The 17,736-nt window shown below is 40.5% G+C and overlaps 1 protein-coding gene and 1 long non-coding RNA gene across 3 annotated transcripts in view; one reads left to right on the top strand and one right to left on the bottom strand.

The window, feature by feature from the left end:
• The window catches only part of LOC141414777 (uncharacterized), a 39,129-nt gene extending 27,599 nt beyond the window's left edge, over positions 1-11,530 (top strand). The window contains exon 2 of the long non-coding RNA XR_012439637.1: positions 10,990-11,530. This is a non-coding gene — a long non-coding RNA (uncharacterized lncRNA). The remainder of the gene's footprint in view (positions 1-10,989) is intronic.
• The window catches only part of Slc4a1ap (solute carrier family 4 member 1 adaptor protein), a 31,364-nt gene extending 13,668 nt beyond the window's left edge, over positions 1-17,696 (bottom strand). The window contains exons 1-10 of one of the 2 annotated variants that reach the window (XM_074049401.1): positions 16,891-17,696; positions 16,446-16,641; positions 14,860-14,982; positions 14,320-14,380; positions 13,876-14,015; positions 11,494-11,654; positions 10,431-10,500; positions 9,900-10,086; positions 6,966-7,077; positions 3,156-3,158 (exon numbers count right to left, since the gene is read on the bottom strand). In XM_074049401.1, the coding sequence (XP_073905502.1) occupies positions 3,156-3,158; positions 6,966-7,077; positions 9,900-10,086; positions 10,431-10,500; positions 11,494-11,654; positions 13,876-14,015; positions 14,320-14,380; positions 14,860-14,982; positions 16,446-16,641; positions 16,891-17,556 (1,719 nt within the window). In that variant the 5' untranslated portion in view covers positions 17,557-17,696. The remainder of the gene's footprint in view (positions 1-3,155; positions 3,159-6,965; positions 7,078-9,899; positions 10,087-10,430; positions 10,501-11,493; positions 11,655-13,875; positions 14,016-14,319; positions 14,381-14,859; positions 14,983-16,445; positions 16,642-16,890) is intronic. The other variant, XM_020154950.2, reaches the window with a different exon arrangement.
• Positions 17,697-17,736: the final 40 nt, after the last annotated feature.

Raw genomic sequence — 17,736 nt, 5'->3', positions numbered from 1 at the left:
GGGCCTATATTTCCAACATTTGGTGCCATGACTCGGATGGGGGCTCCCCACTAATCCTGGTGGGACCCCCATTCCAACTCACCCCACAACCACCCTGAGGATGTGACTGGCCAGGACTCATGCTCCCGATCACTCTGCTTGCATCCAACATTGGACGTTCTTTGGTGAGTCCACATACCCTTCTCGGGCTCCCTTTGCGGTCTCTCCCTTCGGTGTCTCCGGGGTTTTCAAACACTTCCCCTGTTTGGCTATCTCTGGGTGGCTCAGGCGGTAGAGGGATTCCCTTCGTTGTCAGGCTTGGATCCATTTTGTCGTGGGTCTCAGAGACCCGTTGTCAAAAAGCCTGGGCCCAGGTGACCCATAGCCCTCAGCCCATCAGCGCCTTGCAAACCACCTGAACTCAGTGACGACTGATTCTTGTGTGTTTTGCATTCTCTCGGATATTTGTGCTGCGCGAGGACACTCCACAGTACACAATATCCTCCTCTCCCATTCTGGGACCGGGTCCCTCATAATGGGTGCCTCTACGTCTTCTCTGCCGTCTGACTCCCCATTGAGATGCCTCCTCAATAATTTAAACACCTTGGGTTTGACCCCAGACATAAAACCAAAAAATTTAATCCACTTTTGCACTCAAATCTGGCCCACTTATCCTTTAGACAACCAAAATCACTGGCCCCTTTTCAGGTCTTTAAATCCCAACCTTTTATGGGACATATAACTTCTGTGAGCGATCAGGATGATGGGGAGAGATTCCATTATGTCCAAGCCTTTTCATACCTCCGTCTAAATCCGGCTCTCTGACTTCAAACACTCCCTCTGTACTTTCTGTTCCCCTGCGCATATTCTATTAGCCTGTAAACCAGTTTCTAAATCAGCCAATTCCTCTCCAAACCTCCTCCTTCCCCACGTAAACAGACTTCTTGTACGGCTTACCATACCTATCTCCCCCTATCTTCCTGAAAAACTTTCCCTGTCATGGAGTTAAGCAAGCCACTCCTTGCCAATTCTGGCCTCAAGGCAGTTCCAGCGCTGGGAAAGCTCATGCTTTATTCGGTGACTGGAGAGTGGAGGTTTGTTTCCTGAAAGCCTGCCAGTACCAATCAATGGGAGCAACCTAGAGACATAGGTGATGGCTAATCCCTTAAGTGTGTATCATGCCTCCAGGCTCTGCCTTCCCCTCCCTTACCTAAGATGTCAGCACACCTTTTCTGCCTCCTCCATGGTCTCACCACGTGTCCTTTGTCTCTGTCTGCCTTCCCCTCCCTGGGCTTACTGGGACCCTGCCTCCCATGAAAAACCTGTAGCATGGTACCTTATGACTTAAGTTATTCCAACTAGTTTGCCAGGCCTCTCAGTCTAAAGTAACTTTAAGTCAGCTGCTTTACAAAAGCACTTACAAAAAACCTGCAGCTGCCACGCTTATGCTCCAGCTCCACCCCCACAAGGGGAGGAGGGAAAGCAAACAGGCACACCTATGCACAGGATGCCAGCTCCTGGACACAGCAAAAACGCCTGCCATAGCTAAGAAAATCCATAGAGAGGACCCAGTACATCCTGGGCCGCAAGCCACACATGGCGATGGCTGCAGCCCACCACCACTTCCCCTAGAATAAACACACACAGAGTACACAGGAAGGAGGGAGGAGCGACAGGTCGCAGGATCTTTGTCCCAGGTGTGTGTGGAGGGAGTGGCACCTTGCACAAGTCCTGCTCCTAGCCCCACCTCAGACCTCAGGACATCAGAGCCAGCCCTTGTAAGCCAATTGTTAGCTCGAGGTTACAGTTCCAGAAATAACAAAATAGACATTACTGTGGTCTCTAAACTTCTCATTTAGAATTTTCTATACCTTTGGCCCCAACATAAATTTTCCCCTCCAAATATTAACACTAGTTGTCCCGTATGGCACTGTTATTGGCCTGAAATGCCCTCTGAATGCCCTTCTCTAACTTTACAAATGATAAAGGTAGCCTTTATTAAAGACACCACCTGCTGTTAGCTAAAAGACAGGATCCTAACGTTTGGTTCTTTCTAGATGGGACCTGCATCTTCCAGTCTTTGGCTGGTAGATGTTGGAAGCTTTGTACTGAGGCCTGGCCTCAGTATGCCTTGGGTGACCAAGAGAAGTGGCCTTCACAGGGTTCCTTAAATTACAATACCATACTCCAATTAGACCTTTTCTATAAAAGTAAACTGAGGTCCCCTATACAAATTTCTACCCTCTAAGCCACCCCAATACTCAGAACCTCTAAACGAGTGCTTCTCTCTTCAATAGGCAATGGTAGGAAGAGGGCAAGTTTTATGTCCCCTTCCAGTTATCAGATCTAAGGAAAATTTAAAAACATCTAAACAGCTGTACTGATGCCGAGACAAATACATTCAAGCCTTTATCTCTGTGATCCAAACCTTTCAACTGACATGAAAGGGTATTATGCTTCTACTACACCAGACTCTTATCTCATTAGAGAAGCAATGGGTTCCGGCCCAGGCCACTCATGTTGGAAATGATTATATGGGTCAAGCAGTAGAGTGCTGCTTTACAAGCAGAAAGTCTTGACTTCAAGCCCAGTACAGCCAAAGTAAAAATAATAATAATAATAATATTTGGGGCTGAGGAAGTAGCTCAATGGGAGAATGTCTGCCCAGCATGTGCAAAGCCCTGGGTTCAATTCCCCAGCATTACCAAAAAAAAAACTGTAAAGAAGATAAGTGGCATTAATGTCACTTCAGCTATCTCATAGTGGAAAAACATAGTTTAACCTAGACCAGATCCCTCATTCTTCAAGTGAGGAAACTGAGGCCCAGAACAGTTCAGAGACTTGCTCTCCAGAGTGTCAGGTGTCGATGTAAAATAACAACTTTACTTTACAGCAACAACCTATCAGAAAGCATACCACGGTGAACTCAGAGTCCCAGGTGAGAGAGGTTCTCCTCAGAGATAAATTTCTAACAGTCCCAGATATTCGTAAAAAACTCAGACTGTGGCTGAAGGGAAAAGTCATTGAACCAAGTAATACAGCTAGCCATGTCTGTATTTATGGCTATGTCTGTATGTCCAGGACCTTACTAACAGGAGAGAAAAAGATAAGGGACACCATGGCCTCATTGCTGCTCTCAGAGAGGGCCCCACCCAACTGGGGCCTGTGTCCTGAACTTGCTACCGTGGTGGGCAGGAGGGGCACTTCTGCAGAGAATGCTTAAGGGGGGACAGCCTGGGAGACAGCCCCACCCCCAACTGGGACCCTGCCCTCTACAAGGGTAACCACTGGAGGTCTAAGTGCCCCCATCACCAGATGGAAGGTGAGGTGCCATCTCTTATGTATTGATGGGTCCCAGCCTCCTGTCCACATTCCACTTCTTGGCATCAATGTTGAGGAGCCATAATGGCAGGAAAACAAAAGGTTATTTTCCTCCTAGACAGTGGAGCCCGTTTCTCTGTTTTACCTTTTTCTCCTGGTCCCCGGTCCAATGACAAAAGTTATCGTTTGGGGCAAATCTGGCCAGCCCCTAGAGCACTAGTTTACCTGGCCTCTGGCCTGCTCTTGGGGAGACCTCCTCTTCTGTCACTCTTTCCTCATAGTACCTAAAACTCCAGTGTCCCGGATTGGACAGGATTTACTATCTTAATTAAAGGTTCAAATTCTCCTCCCCCCAGGCAGCTATCTCTGCTGCCCCCTCCTTCAGGAACAAAGAAGATTCCACAGTGTGGACTGATGAGATGAGTGTAGGGCGAGCCTGGACAGCCCTCCCTATTCAAATAAAACTCAAAAATCCCTCACAGTTTCCACACCTAAAACAATATCCCCTCAAGCCTGAGGGACAATGAGGCCTTATGCCTATTCCTAAAAACAATAAGGGCTATTAATTAGTTGCTCCAGCCCCTACAATAAAATTAAAATTCTTATAAAAATTAATTTTAAAATACAAGTTACAAAGTAAATACCTGGAAAGGATATAGATGGTAATAAATGTATTTTTTGAGAAGTTAAAGGAAAAAGGAATGGTTTTTTGGATGAGAAGGGATTTTGCAAAGAAGGGTTTGTCCTAAAGATTGTTTCAAATAGGAAGGATAAGGACAAACCATCAAAGGGTTTAGTATGTTGTACGAAGGTCTGAGTAAGTTTGAAAAGTGTATAATAAAAGCTTTGGTGTGTGATAAAGTTAAAGTTGAATATAATCTAAGAGTTGCCTAAAAGATTTTTAGGGTCATGTCAAACTAAAATCAAATCCTCTATGTCTATGAAATAACAAGGTTATCTTAATATTGTTCTGCTCTGAGTAACATCTATAAAAAACCATTACAGAGAAAGATTTTATCAAAGAAATTATTCGTGTTTTCTGCTGATTTTGTCAAGCTTTAAGTACTACTAAATCAGAGTTCATTTACATATTTGCTTATGTGTCTTAAATGACCACCTTTTAACAGTGTTATCTGAATATGGTACAAACATTTAAAAGGTTAAAAGTGTCAATTTATATAAAATAATAAGCTAAAGCTCTCTTTTATCCAAGAGTGTTATATTTAAATCCTGACAGCCCCTGCCTCCCACAGGTCACCTACCTAGGTGTGGCCTTAAAGGGACAGACTCACTCCCTGAGTCATAAATGCATCAACACAATTTTCCATTTCCCAACCCCCCATACCATAAGACAGCTTACAGCTTTCCTGGCAGTTACAGGATTTTGCAGAATTTAGATTCCTAGGTATGTAGTCCCTGAACAGACACCTTTTTATGCTCCTCCTAATATTCCTATTTGGGTCTTAGATAATGTATGGCCACCCATTTCTCTCTCAGTAGTTGGAGGACTCTTGAAATTGTCTAGGGAACAAGTTTTCACAGTGGTTCTCCTGGCCAATGCCCATCCTAATGCCTATTTGCTCTCCTATTCTTAAGCTTCCTCCCTTGTATCATACTACATGTCTCTATTGCTAATCAAAAATTTAACCAGTCGTACCTCCAGGGATATCGATCTCTCCAAAATGTGAGGATAGTTGGCTGGTACCCACCATGTGGAGATTGGAGGATTGGCTCGAGACTCTTACCTATGGCTACAAGGGACCTTCATCAACTTCAGGGAAGAGGAAATCTTCATTTTCGGAGCCTGACTGTACGCCACCATGAGGCTCAGCACCCCAACATTGTTTGCCAACTAACCCTCCCTTCCCCTACACCGCCCCTTGCCAGCTCGAAGAAGCCAGAGCGAACACAACACCCCCCTTCCTTAACAAACAAAAAAGGGAGGAATGTTGGCAATAATGGTGCCGACAGGTTTCGGTTCTTACTGCACCCTTAAGCTTCTGTTTTCCAGGGTCATGGTCCTGCCTCAAGTCTAGCTTGAATCCTCCTTCTGTCCCAACCTCCAATCAGCATGAACAAGAGATCCTAACCAATCAGATCATGCTTAGTCCCACTGAGGGGTATTTAAGCCCCTGCCCTTCCTGCTTCTCTCTCTTGGCTCTCTCCCTCTCCCACCTGGCAATAAAGAACCTCTTGGCCAAATCACTCCTCTCCACATGGTCACTTTTGGGGCCTATATTTCCAACAAATTCAATGTGCTACAAGCTGAATTGTGTCCCTCTACAAATTTATGGGTTTTAAGATTTGTTTTTTGTTTTCAGGCAGGGTCTCGCTATATGACCTAAATTGCCAGGAACTCACAAAATTCCTGCTTCAGCCTCCAAGCTACTGGAATTACAGACACGTGCCACCATGCCCAGTTTATTTTTAAAATTTTTTTCCCCACAAATTTATGTTTGGGGTTCCAAACCCTCATACCTCAGAACGTGACTATATTTGGAGATAATGTCTTTAAAGTGATTAAGTTACACTGAGGCATTTAGGGTAGGGCCCTAAGCCACTATAACTGGTGTCCTTAGAAGACACATACAGATGGACAATCACGTGAAAGGACAGCAAGAAGGCTGCCATCTACTAGCCAAGAAAGAAACCAATTATGCCAGCATCTCAATCTTTAACTTCCAGCATCTAGAATGCAAAGAAAATAAATTTCTGCGGTTTAAGCTACCCAATCTGTGGTATTTGATTATGGCAGCCCTAGCAAACTTATACACTCATTGGAATGATGAAAATCTTTTAAAAGCTGAATCTATGAATAGGAATATACATAAAACAAAAAAGCATATCAGTGAGGCATTTCAGGAGGATAGAAAGATCATGAAACTCAAGAGCCAGAAGACCTGAATCTGATGGCCAACTTAATTATATAATGATGGTATGATCCAGTACACTGCCTCTTTGACTAGTTCCTCATCTGTATGACACAGTAATTAACACATATTATAAGATGTTGGAAGGATTAAATCAAGTACAGAAAATGCACATGGCAGAGACAAGTGCATATATTGCATTGATAACAAATGTTAGTTGAGTCTGATTATTATATCTATCTACCAGGTTAAAAGCATTTAATGAAGGAACTCCATTCCTAAATCCAAATTCATCAGAAATTAATAAACTGATATTCTAATTTATAAATCAGTATGATTAATTTTCCTATTCTTAACCCTAAACTGAACCAAAAAATTCGAAGATCAAATTCTGGGGAAGATCCGATCATACAAAGCCTCAAGTCCTTTTTCACATCACTGTAGAATGAGTCATTTACACTTATAAAAGAAAAACTACTCCCAACAAAGGAAGGGAGGTAAAGAAGGCAAAAAGGGAGGGAAGGGAATGGGCAGGAAAAGGGGGAGGAAGGAATAGCCTGGAGCTAACTCAAGAGTTAAAATTTAACACCTTGCTGGTGGCTCATTCCTGTAATCCTAGATACTCAAGAGGACTGCTGTTTGAAGCCAGTCCTGGCAAATAGTTTGCGAAACTCTATCTTAAAAAAACTCATCACAGAAAAAGGGTTGTGGAGTGGCTCAAAGTGTAGGCCCTAAATTCAAACTCCAGTACCAAAAAAAAAAAAAAAAAGTTTAACATCTTGACTCATCACTTACCCCTACTGTTCCTGTTTTTAATTTGAATTTACTTCCTCCTTTCATGGCACCAAAGAGAGGTAATGTAAGCTTCTTAGCTTTGTTTTCTGCATCTGTAGGCTGAAGTTCAGTCCTAAGAAGACAGAAGAATTATACATACTCATTTCATTGAGTCTAAGGTTTTATCTAAAAATACCACAACACTAATAAAGTAACTTCTGACAAGACAAATATTATCACAAAATGAATACATGAGCATATAAGAAAGAGGTATTGAGGTTGGCAGAGTTTGAAAAGACAATGATATTTCTATCAGAGAGCTATTAAAAGCAAGACAAGGCTATTATTCCCTCAGTTTAGTAATCTGCAATATATTACATGACTGCACATTTATCAAATCCTAACAACAGTTCAACGGTCAGTGGCAAAGGAGAATATATAAGCATGATCCCATCTCCATTTATGCAACAGGAGATGAATCCACAGAGTAAAGCCCAATATATCCCACAACCTCTAATGAGTGTCTTACTTACCATAACCATGTGGACAACAGCTCTGCTTTAACAGAAGTTAAAAAACTAAAAATAAAGTGCATGCACAAGATATCTTGTGTAGTTACAACACTGCATCATCTTCATTGGCTGGAGATAGTTATTAAAGCTCAGCTAAAAGGAAGACAGCAGGAATTAGAAAGGTGCAGGGGGGAGGGGGACGGGAGGGGACGGGACAGGACGAAATAGCAAAAACAAAAGAACTGTAATCCCAGCACTCAGCAACCTGGGTCAGGAGGATCATGAGTTTAAGGCCAGTCTGGGCTGCACAGTGAATTCTAGGTCAGCCTAGGATACATAGCAAGAGCCTATCTCAAAAACAAACAAACAAAAAAACCCAGAAACTTAACCCCAGGAATCCATCTCCAATCTGAAACACAATACTCTCTGGGGGTTGAGAGAAAAAAACAAGAGAGATGGCAGTTGGGTTAACAAAACATTCACCTTGTCAGAGTAGGCAAAAGTAACAATTACACGTAGGCAGAAGTGACAATAAGAAGATGGCATGTGGAGACAGAGGAAAGCTTAAAAGAACAATAATAGGTCAGGGGAAAAAAGTGCTATAGCTCCTTCATGTCAACAGAACTGACAGTTGGGACTCATGGTGACTCACGTTGGAAACTGATTATCCTGGCCAGCCCTGACGCTCTACTTGCCACTACTGCCATTGTTCCCTAGTGATGTGCTTGGGCCCAGCCTCACTGCCTTTCTCCCTGTCAGATTAGAACTCACTCCCTTGTTAAGGTCACCAGAAGACTTCTGCCTTCCTGGCCCAACATACACTCTGCAAAATCATGATCCTACATACTCCTCAAAGGCTCAGGCATAGGAAGGCAAAGGCAACAGCAAAACATCTTTTTCAACTATATTAAATAGCTGACATTTAATAACTACACTTAAATAGCTGGGGCGGCCTAGAGGATATGTAGACTGCCCCAAAGGAAATGCAAAAGCAGAAGATAGGTCATAACCAGTAGTTGTTTAGGGTTAGGGAATAAGGCAGAATTAGCTAGGAACTTTGAAAGTTCAACCCTACAGTGAGAAGAGGATGAAGAAGATACACAGCATCTAGGCCAGTACCCAAAGTAGGAAAGGGAAGAAAAGACAGGCAAACACACAGACTGACAGCAGGAGGGGCAGCTCTGGAGGAAGTTGATGTATGTTTTTCAAGCTCAGAAAATCCCAAGCGACTGACTAGTCAAGTGAAAGGATTTTAGAGGAAGAATTACAAATCACCAATAATTTGTTTAACCTAGATATGCCTCCTAAGTTTTTACTTAGTTAAAAATAGTTGCTAGGCACAAAAGAAATAGTAAAACTTAAGACAATGGTAACAATAATACATGTATGTCAGCACTTTAAATGCTGCTCATTTAAACTTTGCATCATCATTACTTCCAATTTATAGATGAGGAAAGTAATAAACAAAGAAGTTACGTAAGTTGCCCTCAAATTCCCCCCAAAAAACCCAGGAAGTCTGACTCTACTGCTAACCTACCTTGTCATTTGTCACATGGTTCAAATGGACTTCTGTGGACTTATCTAGGAATCATTGCATAGTAGCTTCCTCCCCCCACCCCCACCTCTTATTCTCAATGGGTGCATGAAACCATAGGTTGTATCAAACTTATAAAGACTGTTTTATCCAATACATACACCAATATATTGCTTTCCATCTTTACTAAGCACTTATCATGTACCACGGCTTTAGCTTTTGCAGTATGAAGTGCAACCATAAAACTAACACAAATTTCTCTTTCTTCACAATTTCATGGACAGAAGATTGGTTCTTACTATGGATCCTAGCAACCTCAGTACGATTTTTTTATTCTCTTATTAAGTCAAGAAATTTTACCTTTTTGCAGGGAGTGGTGGGTGATGCCCAGAATCCCAACTACTTGGGAGGTAGAAATTGGCAGGACCATGGTCTAGGCTGGCCCAGGCAAAAACACAAACTCCTAGGTCAAAATTAACTAATGGAAAAAGGGCTGGGGAATGGCTCCAGTGATAGAATGCCTGCCTCTACCAAGCACAAAGCCCTGAGTTTAAACTACAGCAAAGAAAAAAAAAATGCTAACCTGAACAGAAATATAGAAAGTAAGTAGGTATTTCGATAAACAGAGAATCCATATAGTTTATTCTGAAACTCCTCTAGCAATCTATATTTCACAACTGAAAGGAGTTTCAGTTACTGTATGAAACCAGTGCTTTCTATGCTTTAAAACCTTTCTGGGATGGAGATGTGGCTCATTAGTAGCGTTTGCCTAGCACATAGGAGGCCCTGTATTTGATCCTCAGCACCACAATATTCTATAATTATTACCTGAGGAGCTAAAAGGATAATTCAAAGTGTTAGATGTGCTACCACATTTATTTAAAAATCCAAATATTACTACTTACTTACTTTTTTAGCTCTGGAATCGCTGCTGGCTTTACAATTTTTATCAATCCCTTAAGTCTCTGCTGTTCTTTCCTTAGCTCAAAAGTTCTCAGGTGAAGTTTCTTCCGGGACACACCATCTAATGCACTACCTGATTTCATTTCTGACATGAATGCATCCAAAGAGTCCTGAGATGGCGACTCAGATAAAACTGTCAAAGAAAGGGATAACAGATGTTTAGAAAAATGGCCCCACACATTTCAAAATTCCAAGTTTCCATAGACAAGTCACTAACATAAAGCGGGACAGAGAACATCACTGATATTAGGAATAAAGAAACAGGTTACAGTTGTGAGATCCTAGGAAGTTGATTTTTGTCTCAATAGGCCTCATTTCTTTCAACTATTAAATTAAACAATTTCTCATGTTCCTTCTAAAATGCTATGGTGCTCTTTAGAAAAACTCATATTTTGTATGTCTTAGTAACCAATTCAGGCCCAATGACAATGAACTATATATGACAGGTGTTCAATAAATATTTGATGACAGCCTTACCTTTACTTGAGGCCTTCAGCCTCTCAGAAATTTCAGAGAGTTCCTTTTCAGCGTCATTTAACTTTGCAACCTGTGACACCAAAATTGAAAAGGTTAGCAAATATTTTCCTTCTTTCAAGCTTATATTTATCATCCTCCTCCTTTCATTACTGCTACAAGTTTTCAGAGGATTAATTTAGAACTCTAGCTAAATCTGTTCCTTATGAAGTTAATATTTTTCATTTGCTTATTTTATTCTAGTTGAATTGATTTCTAAATTAAAGAACTCAGAATTAAATAGAATGAGTACTTGAGACTTCATTTTTCTCAAATAAAGTGCTCGGTTTTCATTGATGAATCAAAAGGATAGACGTTGGGTAATGTTTTAAGCTCTGAATAGTACTAAATATAATGTTAAATGCATGCTACCTTATGATAATTTTATGAAGAACATACCATTCTAGACTAATGGAACACTATATTCATCAAAATACCTTTGATTCCTCTTGATTGTTGGAATCCTAAAATCAATTTCACCTCAGATGCCCTAACTTGAAACTTTTTCTTTTCTTTCTTTTAGGAATAACAACATATACAAAGAATGTTCACTAATGGATCAGTACCAACCTGGAGACAATTCTCTAGCAGCAAGACAATTTCTTCCCCAACAACTTGAATAAAACTATTTGCTTGTTACCATTAAATTTACATATCACAACTACCAGATTTCCATGTTACGGTTTTAAAATCTGCACTATCAAAACACAATTTAACCAAGCGCAGATGGCTCACACCTACAATCCTAACTACTTAGGAGGCTGAGATGAGGAGGATTGCAGTTCAAGGCCAGCAAAGGCAAATAGTTTGTGAGACTTCACCACCAAAATAACCAGAGCAAAATGGACTGGCGGTGTGGCTCAAGCAGTAGAGTGCCTGCTTTGCAAGTGCAAAGCACCGAGTTCAAACCCCAATCCCACCAAAACAAACAAACAAACAAACAAAAACCCAAAACAGATTTAAATAAATTATTTTATTAAAAAAAAAAAAGTTAACTCCCACAGCTACTTCTGTAAATAAAACTTGCCAGTGATTCAAAGGTCTCTGGCTTCTCCTCAATCTTCCCAGCCTTCTTCATTCGGTTCAGACGCTTTTTCTCAACCAGACCAGTCCGATCAAGGAATGTGTCATCATCACTATCGTAAAAGTCTTCATCTTCCCAGTTCTTGGCTTTTCTTTTCCGAGACACTAGAGGTAAAATGATTGAAAATGAAATAAGTTTTTTAAAAAACAAAAAGAAAAAAGGCAGTGGCAAGCAGCTTAAAGAAAGGACTGCACAAGCTATCAACCCACATATAAAAAGGGCTTGCCAGACATGGTGGTGTATGCCTATAATCCCAGTAATTGGGAGGCTGAAGCATGAGGATCCAGAGTTCAAGAGCCTAAACTACATAGCAAGACACCATCGCAAAAAAAACAAAATGAACAGAACCCAAGAGAACCTTGAACGCATTATGCAAAATGAAATAAATCAGACAAAAAAAGGATACTTATCTCATGATTCCACTTATACGAAGTATCTAAAGTAGTCAAATTCATAGAGACAGAAAAGTAGAACTGTAGTTTCCAGAAAAGTAGAATTGTAGGGACTGGGTGAGCGGGAGAACAGAGTTACCGTTTACTGAGTACAATTACAGTACGGAGGAGGACAGTGATGAATATGTAATGTGAATATACTAATATCACTAATTTATATGATTAAAATGGTATGTTTTATGTTACATATATTTTACAAAAAATTTTTTTAAATGGCTAATTTAGTAAGTAAAAGGCTCTTTAAAAAATCAAAAAAGTAATGCTGCATAGTCAAGACTGGCTTTAAACTTGTGACTCTCCTGCCTCAGTCTCCCAAGAACTTGGTTGTAAGTGTGCACCACCATGCTCAGCTAGAATTTATAATTTTATTAAATTCATATTCTAAACATCTGGGTAAGTTCTGCTGGTTACTAGCATTACGTAAAAAGAATATATTAAATTTAAAATAGTTAAGTGTTGCTTAACTAAGTTTTAAGAATGATATTAAATATTAACAAAAGGCCACTTTAAAGGCAGGTGTTAAAATTCACTAGATTTAGAATTAAACTAAGATCTATAAACTGAGCTTAGAGCTCAGTTTTTGAATTTGTAACTTTAATAAAATCAGTACTAATTTTAAAAACTAAAATAGCTTCACATAGTCTATTATAGGTTAAAACATTTTCCTTTAAAACATCAAAAAAGAAAAAAAAATCCTATTAAAATGGATGAGAACTAATCTTTAAGAAGGAATAGCTCCCCCCTACAACAAATATAGCCTAACAAAAATGGAAAAAAAATTAAAGTAGCACTAGAAAATCAAAGAATCCTGAATTTAAAAAAAAGGAGTAACTAATCTGAGAATATTCTCATCATGTTTAGTATTTCCCATTTGCACAGGTATTAAACAATCTATGAAGTGATTACAGGGTGTCTAATGGTTATTGCAAGGATGAAGAAAAATGTAGAGGACAATCCATGTGTACTTTAATTGTGAATTTTTATTTTTTGTCTTTTGATAGAATAAAAACATGATAACTAGTTCTGGCTCAAAACTACAAAATCTTTGGTATGAAACTGCAGTTCCTCAGGTGAAAATAAATTCTGCTTAAACTTTTGAAATGAAAAAAAGTTAGCAAGTAAAAATGGAGAAAGATAAATGAGAAAAAGACTACTGAACATGGGAAGAAATCTAGGAATATCAGAATAAAGAAACAGAAAATTCAAGGAGGAAAAGCCAAGGAAATTCTCAAGGGTGACAGCAAAGTTAAGTGCCAGATAACAGTTCTGCAGCTCGGGAAAGCAGTAAATCCTAAAATAGAACAGTACTCATCAGCAAAATGTCCCAAAAAAAAAAAAATCAGAAATGATAAATTCACGTTTGAACAATACAGAGAAATATATGCAAAGGCTATAGGAAGAATGAGCAAGATGCACCAAAAAAAAAAAAAAAAAAAAACCCAAACACATGAAAAACAAACACAATTATTATATTTAGGGAAACAATCCCCTGCACCTAAAAAAAAAAAAAAAAAAAGAGATTCACAAAGAAGCGTAAGTAATAATATGACTGCACTTCTGTTTTCTGTTAGAACATGAACAATAGCTACCTTGGTTATTAAAACTGGGATTTTTTTTTTCTTTTCACTTCAAAAAATTCTGTACAATTTACACATTCCCCCTGAAAAGACATATTACTTTTTTTTTTTTTAAAGCTCCACAAATGTTAATATTTGTGTCCTGGACTTTTATTCATTTATTTTTATTTTATTTTTTGGCACTACTGGTGTTTGAACTCAGGGTCTCAGGTTTGCTAGGCAAGTGCTCTACCTCTTGAGTTATGCCCCAATTGATATTATTACTTTTTGTGTTGAGTTTTCCTTCCCATACATACCTGCTTCCTGCCTCAGCAATCCCAAAGTGTCAAGGATCCGACAAGCTTCCAGTGAGCACTGAATCATTGCTTCTTTTTTCTTTCCTGAATGAATGGCCTCCGCCACCAGTTGCTTCCCAGTTGAATCATCCACAGGTAATCTCCATTGGTTTAGAGGGAATTACAGCACAGCAGTAAATTCTAATTCTCATAAAAACAACTAAATATGCTGTGATGACAGTTATGTTCTCTTAAATGGGTTTTCAGCCTCTCAATTCATTTCCTTCCACTTCTTACTCATCTCACCTCACCTCCCAATACTGTGAAGTGTTACTAAACTATCAAGGCCCAAATTTAGGAATAGCCTAAGACTAAAGTATTCTTTAGGGTGTTGACTATAACCATAAAATTAGCCTGATACTGGCCACTTTCCAGATACAGACATTAATAAAGAAAAGAACATACCTCACTCTACAGAGCCAAGTGCTATGTCCTTGTTCATCAAATTCATATTCTAATTCTTCTCCTATAGGAGGAAAAAACCAATTTTAATAGGACCTGAAAGTTACTAGTTGATACAATGAGAACATAGAGCAAAAGATGAAAAAGGACATCAAGTTTCCAGACCACAATGAATGCTAAATATCAATACACTGAGTAAATACTAAATTGCACTTATTCCTCGAAATAATCATTTGACAACAAAACTAGAATGAGTCTGACACAGAGATAAACAATCTCAGATGAAAACAATCAACTATTGGTCTGGGGTATAGTTCAGCAGTAGAGAGTGTGCTTAGGCCCTGAATTTGATCCTAGCACCACAAAAACAAAACAAAACAAAAAAGAAACTACCTGAAGCAACTAGCTACAAAGACAAGAACTGGGCAAGGACGACAGCAGATAAAATACACCATTTCTAATTATGAAGCTCAACCTGAAGCTCTAGAAAATAATATTGCTGCAGGTCCCTTTAATTGTCCAGGTCAGAAACTATTTGCATACCTTCTCGGTCAAAGAAACCTTGGAGAGCTTTTTTTGGATCCTTTATGTAAAAGGCCTCCCGTTCCTGCTGAAACTCTAAAACAATGGGGTTCTCTTCAGCCTCATCCTCTACAGCATCTTCTCCTGCAGGATAAGAGAGACAGAATGAAAAGACTGGACATGTGAAGCAGATATCTGAATGACCCCCACTATCCCTTTCAGGTTGCATATAGTCATATGAGCCACACACAGTGGTACATTTCTATACTTCCAGCACTTGAGAGGCTAAGGCAGGAGAACTTTGAGTTCAAGGCCATCCTGGGCTACATAGTTAGATTTTGTTGGGAGGGAGGAAGGAAGATAGATAGATAAGATACATACATACATACATACTTGGGAACAGGGTAAGAAATAACCACAAACCACCACTATGATTGTCTTTACGCTTTCTAGATTAGATGACAAGTCAAAACTTGTTTCCATGGCACTTTTTCCCTCCAAAACTTTATTTTAAAAGTAAAATTTACATACCAAATTTTGAAAAAAAATTGAGCTCTTCACCTAGCATTCTCTTTTTCTCAAACTCAAGTCTAATACTTTCTCTGCAATAAAATTTCCTAATACTTTTCATATCTGCCAAATAGACTGGTAAACTCATTATTCCCTTAAAACCATCAGTTCTTGCCATGAACAACAATCCCAATGTGCCTGGCTCAAGTGGTACAGCGCCAGCCTAGCAAGCATGAGGCCCTGAGTTCAAACCCCAGTAGCTCCCTCAGCACACACACAAGCCATACATGTAATCTCAAATTTTCTATTAGTTACATTAATAAGATGAAAAGAAACAGGTGGAATTCCTGTAATCATTACAAGAATATCACAACTGAGATATTTTACTTTCTTTTTTCGCACTGTCTTTGAAATCCAGTGTGTACTATGCACCTGTCAACTTGTAATGGCTGCACACTGCAAGAACTCAATAACCACATGTGCTAGTGGCTACCTTAGTGGACAACACAGGTCTATGTGCTCAGTGATTGCTCCCTTCTCTGACCCCCAATTCTAGTATGCTAATGCTTTCTAGTTTCTATTTGGCACCTAGTGCTATATTTATCCTGTCTTCCCATCTATGTATCAAGATCAACTTATCTTTTTGTCCTGAATATCCATCCACCAAAATGGTTGATGTTTGTGGAAAATTCAGTCATTCCTTTGATTAAATGACCAGTTTTTTCCAATTTGGTATTTTACCTTTCAGGGTATTTCACAAAGTAAAAAAAAAAATTCAAGAGCCTATCCTATATTGAGTAACATTCTATTTTATTTGATTGAATGTAGTTTCATCCTGTCCAATGGTAATTATTTAGCACAAGGTCAGTACTTAATATACATTTTTAAATGATGAAAACACTAAGTTAACTGCCGAAGAAGAGTTTTGAACAAGAAATTACACTAAAACACATTTCAAAATATTCAATTATTTTTTAAATTAGTAATTAATGATTCTCCCTAACTTTTGGTTATCTTGTGTGCAAGAGTCACGAAAAAACATTTAAGGGTACCAACTCAAAAAACATTAAGCTCTGCCGACAATTTTAATTTCTTACCCATTCCCCATGTGCAACCCATCTCATCATCTTGGCCACTAGTATTTCTCTTCCTCTCGGTGGTGTCCATTTCCTCTTCTTCATCAGAGTCTTCTCCTAGCATCTTCTTCTCCAGCAAAATCTGCTGCTGCTTTCGTAGTTCCTTCAACTGTGTTACCGTTAACTCGGATTCTGCCTCTCTGTCTTCCTCTGGTCCCTGATGAAAAAAAGCCAAAATAAATAAATAAATAAAGCAAAATTCCTTCAGAATTTTAGGGTTTAGGAATGTAGAAACTGCTCTCAGAAATGCAGCAATGTATGCAGAGGTCTGGAGATGAGGGTCCAGATTGATTCCTCTAATTTTGCAATTGCTGCCTGGGAGAATCTCTTTCAACTAATACTTCCGAAGCTCAGAATCCCGGCAGGGTTAAGTCCTGAGATTTCAATTCTCGGTTTTTCTACTTACCTGTAGGATAAAGAGGCGAGTGCTGCCTCCAAAGCGAAAAACGTGCCCAACGTGAACTTTGCAATAGGTGTGCGGTGGGATGCGGGTTTTGTTGAGGAAAGTGCCGTGGGTACTGCCCAGATCATAGAGGTAGAAGCCCTGCCCGTGGCCGTCGCATTCCCCGTCCGGGTCGGGCGTCCTGTGCTGCAGCACGGCGTGGTGTCGAGACACCGAAGGGTGTTCCAGGCACACGTCACAGCTAGACAGCCTTCCGAAAAGGCAACAACTCGTCCCTTCCAAGTTACGGGTGCCAACGATGGTGCCACCCTTCAGAGTCTCTAGGCTGTACGGGGCCGTGGCTGGGCTGCCCCACGGCGGCTCTTGGTACGGCGGAGCTCTCGCGGGGACGCCAGGGGAAGAAACCACCGCCGGGGGACGCAGCTTCTCACCCCTGTTCTCCCCGCTGTCCGGCCGAGGCGGCGGGACGTCGGGCTCCCCAGAGTCGGGGTCCGGCAGCGCCGTGGGACATTCCTGCTTCCCCTCCCCAGGGTTTGTGGGACTGGCGGCGGGAGCCTTACCCCGCCCTGCTGGAGGCGATGGCAAGGCTGGCTTCTTAAAGCCGCCACTGTGTTCTTGAGATGTGGATGAGGATGCGGGTGGCTCCGGCAGAGACTGAGTTTCAGCCATCCTCAACTGGGTGCAGCCGTGAAATGTGTTCCCAGGAAACCTCACCCTTCGCGCTCTCCGTTCCGCTCCACGTCTCCCTCTTCCCGGCTCCTAGCGGCCTTTCTGGGCGGCGAGGGTAGAGCTGCTCCTCACAGCCCAGGGCATTGTAAAGCGGTGTGTAACACGGGAAGGTCATAATAT

The sequence above is a fragment of the Castor canadensis genome, chromosome 12 (genome assembly GCF_047511655.1).
Source record: "Castor canadensis chromosome 12, mCasCan1.hap1v2, whole genome shotgun sequence".
In the NCBI taxonomy this organism is placed as follows: Eukaryota; Metazoa; Chordata; class Mammalia; order Rodentia; family Castoridae; genus Castor; species Castor canadensis.
The sequence above is the reverse complement of the archived record's forward strand: the minus strand, read 5'-3'. Positions and strand labels throughout refer to the sequence as shown.